The sequence below is a fragment of the Cinclus cinclus genome, chromosome 5 (genome assembly GCF_963662255.1).
Source record: "Cinclus cinclus chromosome 5, bCinCin1.1, whole genome shotgun sequence".
NCBI classification, from domain to species: Eukaryota; Metazoa; Chordata; class Aves; order Passeriformes; family Cinclidae; genus Cinclus; species Cinclus cinclus.
The window spans coordinates 64664844-64678509 of NC_085050.1; the positions used below are offsets into that span (position 1 = coordinate 64664844).

General features: G+C 41.6%; 1 protein-coding gene across 1 annotated transcript in view; it reads left to right on the forward strand.

Annotated features, from left to right (window-relative positions):
- Window positions 1-7281: 7281 nt before the first annotated feature.
- Window positions 7282-13666, forward strand: part of SLC7A11 (solute carrier family 7 member 11) — a 58536-nt gene continuing 52151 nt past the window's right edge. The window contains exons 1-2 of the mRNA XM_062493953.1: window positions 7282-7558; window positions 10196-10322. Coding sequence (XP_062349937.1) covers window positions 7282-7558; window positions 10196-10322 — 404 coding nt within the window. The remainder of the gene's footprint in view (window positions 7559-10195; window positions 10323-13666) is intronic.

The window sequence follows — 13666 nt, forward strand, 5'->3', positions numbered from 1 at the left end:
TATCTGTTTATTCAGGGTGGCATACTCAAGGGGAGGGCCACTTCAGTGTGGAACAGGCTATGCAGTGGGAAGGATTTGCTTTAGCTCTAGAGGCAACTGGCTGTATATATTTTCTACCCTGTATATTAGCTCCAAATTTCAGCTCTTTGTGTGTGTGTGTGTGTGTGTGTGTTTTAAAGAGATGTGAGAGTCTTTTATCCTATTGAATCCCTCTCTGCCACCATCCCCTGTGAGGGGACTGTTAGTACCCTGAAGCCTCTAGAAAAGTGTGAACAATACTGATTATATTAATTTCTTTTAAGGCAAGAGCCCTCAAATTGTGATCTCTTACAGAGTCCTCTAAACTCTCTTTGTTTGCAAGCAAGGTGTTAACAAAGAAGAATAAAACTCTGAGGTTAGTGTCCATTTTGTTGTAAAAGAACCTATGATAAGAGTAGAAACATTTGATAGGAAAGGCTTCTCTTTTAATCTTTGGACTAGATTAAAAGTGGAAGGGATGAAAAATTGCTGGATATGGTGCAATATACACAGAGAGGGTTGAGCTGTTGGCTGTTACTAAGTTTAAATGTGAAGCATGAGTTTGAAATGTGCTTAGTAATCCATGTCCGTACTTTTTGTTGTCCTGGAGACTGAATTTCTCAGCATCTGGGTAAACTGTACCTCCTCACAAATGTGGGGAGGGGAAGAGGGCATATTTCTGACATGGTAGCTGTTTTGCACAAAATTTTAAACTCTAGAAGAGGCAAGTCAGAAATGCTCTCATGAAGCCCACACGCTGTGTCCATCTGCCATACATCAGCCTCTTAATCTTCTTACTAAATGTCACAAAACTTGGTAAAATTGCTATGCTTGAATAGACAGGGTCTCTGAAGAATAGGTTATGAATGTGCAAAATAGGAACTTCGTTTTCAAAGCAGAAACAGAGGCTGACCTCAGCACTAAAATGCTCCTCTCTATTGAAGTGTGGGAATAATATATGGAGCTGCACTAGTACAAACTACTGAAGCACCCTGGCAGTGCTCCAAGCAAGTGCTTTTTCTGATGGAGTTTTTAATACTTCAAGAAGACAAAGTATGTGTATTTAAATGCCAATAAAATGATTCCCTGTAGGATCCACAGGCTGCATTTCAATGCTAAACTGCTATGACTGTGTGAATGATTGACTGCCAGTCACCACTGAAATATTTCTGGGCATGGATGTGTTTTTGCTTATCTGCAGGTTAAATCCCTTGTGGTAAACTCTGTCACTGCTTCAAGCCTTCACTGAGATGCCTCTGTCCAACTCTATTGATGGAGATGTTCTGCCATCTCTGCTAAAGAAGCCCTGACCACCCTGGAGCTCATTGACTGAAACCTGACCTTGCTGCATTCATGACCTGCACGATGCTCCAACCCAGATTTGTTTGGTCTCCAGACAAAAAAAATCGACATTAAATGGACCAAAAGGGAAAAAGTGTAAGTATTGCTGCATATGGCAATTGAGACACGAATGAGAACAAAATGGGACCTGCAATTCCCCTTACAATTATTCTTGGGTAAGAGTGCAGTTTTCTGCTTAAGAAAAAAATCAAATAACTTTGTATATATTCTCTATCTAGTCTAAATTGTTTGCAGCAGAAGGGGCATGAGCTTGCTTAATCTGATGGGATAGACAGGTGACCTTCAGTTAAAGGTGAAAGTAAGTAAGGAACTGGGCTTCAGATTACTACAAGGGATGTGAATGGTTTCCCCACTTAGTGGTCAGTAAATTAAAACTTTGCTTAATCTCTTGAATTCTCCTCTCCAACATTTTGCATAGATTCTTTTCATAACAGTATTCAGCAGCAGAATCTACCTATCACACCTGTGAACTGGGTTAAGTATCATTAACCCTTAAAAAAAAAGAAAGGTGTGATTTATAGTGTAAAACTGTGATTCACAGGAAGTTCAGCACCTGATCAAATAGAAGAGGAATGCAAATGGAAAATTATACTGTACGAATGGTATGAAAAATACAATAAAAGTGAATATGGAGTTACTAAAGAGCCAAGGTTAAATTTGACAATCTATGTAGTTGTTGAATATTTTCTTCACATTGCAAACTTTACCTATTGCAAAGAATTCTCCCATGAAAAATGGGGACATGGGTTAGAAAACCTTCTTAGTGCTAATTCTGTCTCTATTTGAGTTTTTCAAGGATTTTTTTTTTTTCTGATGTGCCAATTAATTCTTTTCACATGCCCAGCCTAGCCTGAGTCATCTGAAGTAAAATCCTGACTCCCTGAAGCTGCCAGCAGTCTTGCCATCATGCCAGGTACCTGGCACATGCAGTTTTAATGGAAATTTACCCTCAGGTCTTGATTTCTTGAGTACCATGGGGTATCTCAGTGTTTGCATCCACAAGCTGAGGAAAAATAACATGGTGACTCTGAAAATTCTTGTCTCATTCTGCTAATGAGAAATGCAAACAGAGAAAACTCAAGGAATAATATTTATGTATAGCATTGCTTAAGTTATGATTACATATATCCCGAATATGAAAAATGAGATGGTATAAAACACACTCATATTTTCACATTCACGGGGCATCAGTGAGAATTGGCTTTCTCTCATGTGGAGCTTTCATGCTTGATACCAGGTGCTAATGATTCCTGTCTGCTTAAAAAAGACCCATTAAACTGTCAAACCATTCAGCCAAATTCAACATGTCGTTTGAGATAGAGCTTTAATAGTGAGAAAAATAGGAGGGATTTTCTGAAATCCCTTTTTCTTTCCTTCTTTTGCAGCTGAAAATTGACTGGCAGCTATCAGCAAATTGGAGACAGGGAAACTTTCAGAAGCATTTGCCTTCTAAACTGTTGTTGCCTACAGTCCTCTTGATATCCATTTTTATTTGCTTCCTGCATTTTGTTGGAAGCTTGAGAATACAAGAAAAAATATTTGAATTGCTTTAGAATTTCTCATAGAGGTTTAATCTTACTTTTGAAATCTGTGAGCAGGATGTGCATTTCATTCCTTCTCATTTTCCCATTTGCTGCTAAATAAGTTTGTATCCAGCACAAAGTGGAATGCAAACTAATTGAGAAATTTGTAAGACTGACTACAAAATAACACACCCCCCCAACATTCTCAGTACTTCCATTTTTAGCTAAGGATTTGGCCTGTGGTAGAGATAACAAAGAGTTTTGATATTCTCATAGTTCTATATATTCATTAAAGCTTTAAAAATTTGTCCCAATCTTCTGAGATTTTTGTTACTTCATGATGAATTATTCTCAGTGACACCTTAGTTTCTAAATGCTTGTAGACTTTTTTCCCCCCAATACTAGTTAAACTCCTCAACACTACAATAGGAGCTGAAATCCCCAGTAAAAACTTCTCAATGCTGGATTATTTACATGAAACAAATACTTTTAGGTATTTTGCCATCCTTTGACATTTGAAACCAGACTACTGCCTTCCTACAGGGCTGCTTTCTGAAGCTCACAAACAACTTGGCATTATACACAGAAGACTCAGATCAGTTTTCTAAACAACATTTTTCATGCCATGCCACCCACGTACAAGAGTTTGGGGCTTTCCTCGCCTTTTCAGTCTTGCTGTGCTTCCTCTTTCATTTCTGTGTCTCCAGGCAGCACGACAATGTGTGGCTGGTGGCTTGACTTGTGACTCTTTGGATTTGTTCGATGCAATAAGCTGATAGACAAATGCCTGGAAACATTGTCAAGGTATGCTCTCTGCATCTAGGAATTATTGAGTTTTTGTGGGCTTGAGAATTGGGAACTCAAGTTCAGGCATGACCTTTAGGTCCTTCACTTTGCTGCATTACTATAAAGGTGAATGCTTTGTGTGTGTTTTGTAGCATGCCCCAGAGGAAATACCAAAATTGTAGCTTCTTTAGAAAGATACAGCTGTGTCCAGATGTTGGCAAAAACTCTGCTAGTGTGATAAACCGTGTCAAGTGTGTTCAGTCTGAGGTACTGAGGTATTGTTATTCCCTGTGATGCTCAAGCACTGAGAAGAGAGGTGCAGCTGGCAGGGAGGTTATTCACACTGTGAGAGGCCACTGATGGCATTCAGGCAACCAGCCTGGCTTGCTGAATCTTCTGGCTGATGCTTTAGCTTTTTGCAGGGTGTAGGTGTAGGATTTGTAGGCTTTTCTGGTAAGGATTTTTGTTTGGAACAGACAGTGGATAGATTGATCAGGTGGTGGTGAGATTCAAAAGGAAACTGTTTCACAGTGATGATCTCAGTTATGCTCTAAAATGTTTGTTCAGGAGAAAATGTCTATGAATTGGACAAAAACAAACAAACAAAACAAACAACAACCAGAGACAAAAAATAAAAAGGCTATGCACAGTGCCAGATGCTATTAGAGGCTGAAGGTTTATTTTCAGAATATCTTTTTTAGAAACGTTGCTTCAAATAATTTCATCAGTCTAAAGAAAATTGCACCTTATACCTTTCTGTTCTGCTTTTAGAGTGAGTTTTTATGGAAGAATGGAGCTGTTCTGAGTGTTGTACAGGTTAAACCCCGTGCTTTGAGAAAAGCTCTTTGAAAAGACACTGAGCATTGTCTGTTGTGTTTGCATAGTGGCCCTTGCTCTGTGATGAATAATTGAAGTAAAAGTGGCTGGTGAGGTACAAATAATCAGAAGAGATTTTGTGAGTGTACTGTAAGTGGGGTCAGCAAACACTTGACACTATGACCCTCTTCCAGCTTCATGACCTCCTCAGGACTGGGCTGGAAGTAAGGCTGGAACTCAGAGGAGAAAAGCTCCTATTTTTCTTGTTTTTAGTGGATAGCACTGAGCAACAGTGTACCCAAACACACTCCCTGGGAAGGCTACAAATAATGAGATCACTAGCAAGCTGCCAGGAGTTAGGAAAAGGAGTTTTCTGCATCCAGCCTTCCTCTGGTCCCACCTTATACATTTCCCTGGGAACTTCACAAGGTCCTAAGCTTTGCCATGCATGCTATCCCCATACCACTGAAGAAGCAAGCACCCTTTTCCCTGCGTGGTAGAGTGCCAATTGCTATGCCCAAAGGCAAAACATGTGTTCTTCTGGCTAGTAATCAAATGATATTTGAAAGCCATTATACTGCCCAGCATTTGTACTGGATGGCTGTTGCAGACAGCTTGCTGGGAGCTGCCTCGGGGTCGTCTGGTTATTGAGCTTTTTGGTTCAATCTTGGAACCAACTTCCTGTGTAAATAAAGGATAAACATTAATTAAGAATGTCTACTTTAAAGTATCAGATGTTTGAAGATGTCATGTGTTTCTTCATTAAAAAGCCTTTGAAAATTAAAAACAGGTCACCAGCCCAACTCAGCTCTCTGGGTAATGCTTTTTGATGATTTGATTTGATCCAGTTGCCTAATCTTATTGGGGAGCAGCCTGCGGAACATGCATCAAGAGAAAACACCTTGGCACGACCTGCCACCTAGTCCTGGCTTCACTTGTAGCTAGTGCCATGGAGATTGGCTTGGTTTGGGCTGTGGGGTGACAGGGAAGGTCCTGCCTGCAATCAGATGTGGAGTCACATCTGGGCTGCTGTACAGGGGAGTGAGGGATCAGCTGCTGAGCACATCAGTAGGTGGAGGCAGAAGCAGGATACGTTCAGTAAAGCAGACAAGCACTATTTGAGTGCTATTCAGTCAAAAGCTGCAATCACTTTGCTTTTTACCTGCCTGCGTTTAAACCAGATAAGCTTTTTTTTTTTTAATGCCTTCTTTTATCTCAGTGCCAACTATTACAGGTGAGTTATAAGTGAAACTATGAGGCTTTAAAAACGCTCAAGTTTTACAGTTGCAGCATGTTGGTAGTCCAGGATTTCTTCTTTCTCACATAAATTTGAAAGCACAGTTGTGCTCTGAGTTCGGTGCCTGCTTTTTGGAAGATAAAATGGTTTAACTGATCTTACTTTTACTCCCAAACCTAGGTACTAATTAAGCAATACCTGTAAGAGCAACAACGTCTCACTACACCGATCTAATCTGAAGATACTAGCAGCTGCAATAGTTATACCACGAGGAATTTTTCCCCTTTGGCATATATTATAAAGGCTGTCCCTCGATTAGGTCAAAAGTGCTCGAAGGCGACTGATTTTTTGCTGTGTTTTGGGAGAACGCACCTCTTTTTTAACACTTTAATTGCCCAGTTTGAATTTGAATGGGCAGGCGAAGCAGACGTATTTAATCATCCCATTAGCTGTTTGTCTGGTCCGGGGAGCCCTGCGATAACACAGCGGTGTCATTCCGACCCCTGCGGGATCTGCCGTGCTCCGGGTGTCGCCCGGCGACACAGGCGAGGTGGCTGTAAACCTTTGCACCGTGTTTTAACAAAGGAGGGGAGCGCGGAGCTGCTCCCTGACATCCCGGGGTAATGCCGGCTCCCTGGGAATGACTGCTTAGGCTGACTGCGGGCTGGTGCTGAGTAACTCGGGGTCACCAACACCGGGGCTTGGCTTTATGGATCCTTTACCCTGCGTCCTGGTCCGTGCAGAGATTTCCAAGTTAGTAACGCGGACGTGGGAGAGAGGGGCTGAGCTGCGACACTGCGAGTTCAGCCCCCGCAAACTTAACTTTTGTTGGGAGTTTTTCGAGAATGAAATTGGATTAGACCCAGGAATGACGTATCCTGTTTGATTTCTTTTCCCCTCGTGCTCTGACGAGCTTTGTGTTTAGGCAGGCTTTTGTTTCTGGCTCTGAGCTGCTTATAAAAAAAAAAAAATTAAAAATAAAGAAATGGGAAGCGTGTCTCGGGGTGTCGAGGGTGCTATGCTTGCACTGATTGGCGAGGTTTAGCTGGAGCTGCTTGCGAGTGCTTTGTTCTCACCACCCCCAGGTCAGTTGCACAACATGCCCCTACGGTTTAAAAGAGGGAAAAAAAAAAAAAAGGGAAAAGAAAACCAACAACCAAAAAAAAAAAAAAATGCTGAGTAATGCCAGCGGTTTCTCAAATGGCTGATGCAAACCTGGAGAATTTGCATCATCATTCAGCCAGAGTAACTTGGTATGACAAGAGCTTTAAATACAAGTCCATGCGGAAGCTGAGCTGGTTTCCAGTGATAGGGCAGTACCACAGTGTGAAAGCGCAGGTGTTCCTGAGCTGGGCTTGGATCACAGGAAGGGCTCACACACTCTTGGAGAGCTTGTTACCTGTGTGTAGGAGCAGCTGGAAAGACAAGAGAACACAGACAAAGTAGTTGGCTACATAGAGAGGGGGAAAAAGCTCCTTCAGTTTCTGCTGAAAACTTTTCTGCCTGTGCTTGCCAGCAGTGTGCTGGTGGCACTGTAGCATGTTTAGGAAAGCTGCTGTGCCCACGGTCTCTAATGGAAACTACTTGCAGGGACAAGCTAATGGCAAGTTGTCCTCTATGGACAGCGGACAGCCAGCCCGGGAGGGAAAAGTTGTGCTGAAGAAGAAAGTGACGCTTTTGAGGGGGATATCCATCATAACTGGCACTATCATTGGAGCTGGCATCTTCATCTCTCCCAAAGGCATCCTGAAGAACACAGGCAGCGTGGGCATGTCCTTGACTCTCTGGACAGTGTGTGGTATCCTCTCGCTTTTTGGTAAGTGCCTGAAAAAAGTTTCTAATTGGTCTAGAGGGGCAGCTGGCGAATTATTGTGATTATTTCTCTGATTTTACCATTGGATAGGACGTCGGAATGCAGAGCTTGTGCACCAATGGGACTAGAGAAAGCCTGTGCTGCACGATGGGTTTGTGCAGGGTGCAAGGACTTGCTGCCCCCGTCCTCTCACTCCCGGCACCAGCCAGTGAAAGCTGGAAGTATACTTTTATTTTTTTTTAAATGGGTTCCTAAAGAAACAGGAAAACCAAATGCGCATTTCCCCCTGTAGAATGTGCTGTATGTATGTTTTTGTCCTTTCTGTAAGATGTATTTTTGGATTGCTTGTCAAGCCCCTGGCAGCTAGATGAGCACGCTGCTTGAACACTTCTGAAATGTTTAGACAGCTCAACCTAGCTCCCTAGAGGCTAGAGCAAGGTCTGAGAGGAATAATTCCCACTGAATGTAAGCTGTATTGGCATGAAGGGGAGCAAAACAATAATACTAATAACCCCTCTTCCCAGTTCTTCCTTCCTCACTCATGATGTTGCTTTGAAAGGCTGGGCTATAAAAAACAGTGTGATGGAAGCAAATTTGCCCTGGGAGGTTTATTGCTGGCCTGCTTATTGTGGGAGTTTTTGCTAATTCTTTTTATTCTTGAAGAGTGTTGAATTCTGAAGAAGTCCAGTTAAGTTGCTCAGTACACAAAACCCTCATTCAGAGTGGGAAACCCCACCCTGGCCTCTGTGGGACAGAGGGTTCATTGACCTATTTAATGAGTTAATCTCAAAGAAACTGAAGAACTAACATGAATATTGGCTTTATGTAAAAGGGAAACTACTTGTTTACTGGCAGGAGGTGAAGAGGACAAAGAAGGAGTAAGTGTCTACTCAATAGGTGGAACATGCAAATGCCACCTTGTTAATTGGCTCTGGTAAAAGAAATACTCTTCACAAGCTAAACCCACTCAGATCAAACAGTCTGAGTAAGTTAGGACCCATTTGGGCCAAATGGTGAATGTATGGGTACAACGTGCAGCATAATCTCTTGTACAATTGTGGAGGTTCTGCCTGCAACAAAATTCCTCTGTCAAGAAAAACCTCAGATGCTATTTGTAACCCTGTCAAAAGACCTTGGTCTTTTGAGTTACTCAACCCAGAATTTGCTTAAACACTGCATTTATGGCTGGAACTTTAGTAGTAGTAATCTTCTGGCTGGATGTGAAAAAAAGTCCACAAAAAAACCCCCAGAAACCCCCAAACCCCAAACAAACAACAAAACCCAAAAAAACCTGAACAAAACCAAAAAAATAACCCTCTCTCTTTTATCAGACAGTTTTTTTAGGTCACTTTCCAGGCCTCTAGATATGAAGAACTGTGGAATTTGGCACAGTAAAAGGCAGTATCTTGTTCTCAGAATGGACCTGTTACAGTTTGTTTTTTTTTTTTTTGGTTGTTGCTCTTTTTTAATATTTTGGTTTTTAGTTCCCTGCATGACTCAGTTATAGGTAAATCACACGTAGAGATCATGTAAGGTCTTGCTGAGGTTGTGTTCATAGCATATATTAAAACACAATTTCATTTAATCCTGAATCTCAGCAGAAGCTGGCAAAAGAAAATGCAGAAACAGCTTTTTTTTTTTTTTTAATTGGCTGTAAGGATTCCTTTAAACACATCTCCAGGTAAGCTAAAGAACAGCGGACAAAAGTTACCACATTTTCGCAAAGCCCCAAGCAATACAAATGAACAAGGCTAGAGAATTTGTCATCGTGTGGTACAGCCTTAATGGCTTTGTGCATGTGATGTGGTTTTGACAACTGTAGTTCTTATCTGAAAGTGTTGTGATGTAAAGGTGTGCTGGGAAAGAGAGCTGAAATGAGTTGTGTATGTTCCTGATCTTAACTCTGCGTGATGTGGTGCTAACAAACTTTATTACTGTTTGTTCCTGGCTCCTCAGAGTCCTCCAAGAGAGCCGCCTGTGTTTGTTGGTTGTGGAACAGTACTGATGTGGTCCGCCTGTGGAGGTGTGAATCCTCTGCTTTGTAACTGATGGCTCCTGACCTTTCACTGCATTTGTAGTACACAAAAACACTCCACCAGTGTTGAAAAACTGTGACTGAGCCATCCCCTGAGTTTTGTCTGGAAGATGTTAGGAGTACTGTTGAGGAAAATTCTTATTCTGCAGATCCTGCTTCCAAATTTTGGCTATTTGGTTGCTTTTGTTCATGGCTGGGGAGAGGTAATGCAGTTTTCAGACCTTCAGGGTTTGAGACAGCCACCTCTAAAGCTGAAAGGAGTAGATCAGACTTTGTCAACAAGCAAATCTTTCATTTAGTGGTGCAGTCTGGCTGCCTGGGAAGTAAGGTGGCAGGTGTGACACCTTGTCCCTTCTGACAAGATGCAGAGTAGTAATAACACTTACTGCAAATAGCTTGTCCAGTGGCTTTAAACATAACTGGATAAATGGTTTGGTTTACTGCCTGTCTAGCTATAAATGAATAAAAACTTACAACATTCACGGGAAAAAAAAAATTAAAATATATAAAAATTAGTTGTGATACTGTGGCAGCTCTGTTGTTTATAAATGTTTTGATAGGTATTTCTGAATATCTCTCATGTTGGCACTGTTGAATTCTCACAGGTGCCCTCTGCTATGCTGAACTAGGAACATGCATTAAGAAATCTGGTGGTCACTACACCTATATCCTGGAGGCCTTTGGCCCTTTACCTGCATTTGTGAGGGTCTGGGTTGAGCTGCTCATCATTCGGTAAGTGCATCAGGACTCTGGTTCTTTGCTGACGGCAATGCAAAAATCTCTGATATATGTTGGACAAAGAAAAAGTCAAATATATTTTGGTCAGTTAACTGTTATTTTGCTATGATTGCTTCAGAGAGTTTAAAAATGCCATTCTGCTCATCAGCTTTGAAATGTTCAAGGAGGCACATGTGCATATATGGGAGAGAAAAGAAAACTCCCTGCCACAAATTTTGCTAAGTTTGCTATGTCCATTATGTCACTAATAATGTACAGTGAAAGAGAGAAGTCACCTTTACCTTTTCTCAGTCTTTGCACTACCTTCTGGAGTAATTACTGTTATCTATGGATACAGGAATAACTCCTGGTGAAACTATTGTCAAGTAGTTTTCAGAGTTAGGGACGCCATGTGTGCTTTAGATGTCAGATTGGGCCCTGACTTTTTTGTTTTTTGTGGGGTGTTGGAGAACTTGACTCTTGCTTTGAAAAACACTAAGTGAACAAATAAAGAAGCATTGTCTTCACATACCTAAAATGTCCAATATATTGCCTTGGTGCGTAAGCCTGTGACTCATGCAGCCTTTGATGTCCTGCAGAAGAAATATAACACAAATATGTTGTATCATATAAAATAAACTTTCATGATGTAAATGGATCAACGTAGCAAACTCACGTATAACCTCTCTTTTTATTTTTACAGTTATTGTTGAGTTTGGAGATCTTGATACAGGCAGAGCAGGACAGCTCACTTATACAAAATGTCTTTGGGAATGCTCCATGCCTGCCTCAGGCTGGTTAGCACTTCCTTCCCCTCTCTTCTGCAATCAGTAGATTAGTCACAAATGAGGCACAAACCTCATTTCAAATCACAACTATGTTTACATAACACTGACAAGTCCTAGCATAGAATTTTGAGTTTAAAAGTGCTGACGGTGCTGAGTCATTATGAATCTATAAATCCTTATGTTGTTTCCAGAGGAAATAATTTTTTATGTCAGATGGTCCCACACAACTTCCCCACCAAAACATAACCTTTGAATTAACTGCATAATTTCCATCAAATGTGATGAAAGGGCAGATGTCTCAACTGTATGAACCTTTTGCCAAGAAGCAAAATCAGGCAGTGGAATGAGACCTATGTTTTCACAGTGCTGTGAACAGCTCTATCTTTTCATGTCAGAGTATCAACAAAAGGGAGCAGAATTAGAAATCCCCTTCCTCATCTGCACCTGGTTTGGCAGAGGCAACTTATTAACGTGGGCACAAACACCCACAGGAAGTCAGGCATCATAAATTCCTTTCCTCACAAATTTTTTTTTTATGTATGACAGTGTCCCAGGAGTGTTGTGAAAATGCTGTTAGTCATCGTGATCTGCCCCACACCCAGAAAATAATCATGTTGTGTGGGAGAGAACATCAGTGGATTCTTTAATCACCCAATCTGAGAGACACTGAGGAAGACATACATGCTGTAACTTGCAGTGATCAGAGCAGCACTGCTGAAACTCTGTGTAGTTTTGTATCTGACTCCTGCATCAGGAAATGAATTGACTACTACTGTCAAAGAACTTGAGACCTCATATATGTTTATTTTTTCTTTTCAGCAGTTAAATTGTTCACACACGTCTCAGCTAGGCTGGTTTTATTTCTGAAAAATTGGCTGGTGGAGGAGTCACAACCAAAATATACATTTCCTGCTCTCATATATCTCTGTAAAGCCACTACTTGACAGTGGAGGACACACTTAACTACTCTGCCCACAAACCAATTAGTTCTGCCTTACACTGTACTGCTTCTCACCCAGTGCAACTGTGAACCTTTTCCTCTCCCAAAGCCAAGTTGCATTTATTTTATATATATATATTTATATACCTTTAAAAAACCCCCCAGCAACTACTTTCCAGCCGGGTGAAGGCAGCAGTGTGAGTGCATTGTCTGTGGAGCTTCACTCTGGTGGTTGCTAAACGAGGGCTGGATGGGAGTGTGCTGCCAGGTGCCTGACTCACCTGTGGTACGTGCTGGGACCCTGTCCTGGTCCTCACCTGGTGCCTTCCTGTATCCTTGCCCTTCAGTGAAAGCTGCTCATGCACTTTCTACCTGCTCCTGAATGCACAGCTGTTGAGGACTGCCAGCCTGCCTGTAGGACTGTAGTCAAAAGGAAAAGTGTAGAATCACTAAGGTTGGAAAAGACCTCCAAGATCACTGAGTCTGACCATAAGCTCAGCACCTCTGAGTTCACCACTACATTGTGTCCCTAAGCACCCCATCTGTGCATTTTTTTTAATACTGCTCTATTCTTTGAACTTCTGCCTCCACTGATTGAATGTACTGCCAGCAACGTCTCCCCCGAGATGTAGGAGTGTCAGAGGCAGAGCTATTTATTAGAGGTGTCATTTAGGAGCTATGTTTTTAGAAACATAGTGGTATAGAGAGGGAGCAGTGACTGCTTCTTTAAAAAGGCTTTTCCTTTAAATGGGAGGGCAAATCCACGTTCTGGGGAAAGGAGCTGGGACCAAGGAGAAAAAGTCTGGGACAGCTCCAAAGATCTGATCTTTCATCTGATCTAGGGCACTCCAAAACTACTTATGGCAGGCTACATGTAGTACTTAAAAACTGGAAACCTGGTCATCTTCTAATGTGAATTAGAAATATTGCACTGAGGTAAGGTCAGTAAATGTCTGTGAAAATCCAGACAAAATTTGCAAAGCCATTTGCTGGCCAGTGAGAGGAACATCCCCGTGCATGGGAGATGCAGGTGCAGCAGCCCTTGCTCGTCCGTGCAGAAACATACTGAGAAAGGTTATTGTGTTCTGTGCTGCTCTGCAGCTTGGTCTGACACACTGGGTGACTTCTGGGTTGAGTCACAACACAAAGAAAGTGAGTTTTGTTTCTAGGGTGCAACTCCCTTGTGGAAAATTATTTTATCATTTGATGGAGAATAACAACGTCTCTTCAGAATTTTTACCCTGTTCCACAGAATTTTAATCAAAATTCTGTGAAGTGAGGTGTTGCAGATTTTTTTTTCCCACAAGAAATTTGCGTGGGCTCTCGTTCAACTCACAAATCCTTTGAGAATCATTTGCCCTTTTGTCCTATAGTGTGTATGTGATAAACTACAGATGCCACCAGCTGTCCTAAAAAGGGTGAAAACGTCCTCCCAAATGGAACATGAACAGTAACATGCAGGCACAGGATAATTTGCTGCTGATGTGTGTCAGTGCTAAGGCTTCTGTCAAACAATTAGCTTCTCTCAAAGGGAAAGGCAGTATGAATATTATGAGCATTTCAAATTTGTAAATGCAACAACTTTGTGTGGGGTGTTGGAGAACTTAACTCTTACTATGAAAAGCACTAAC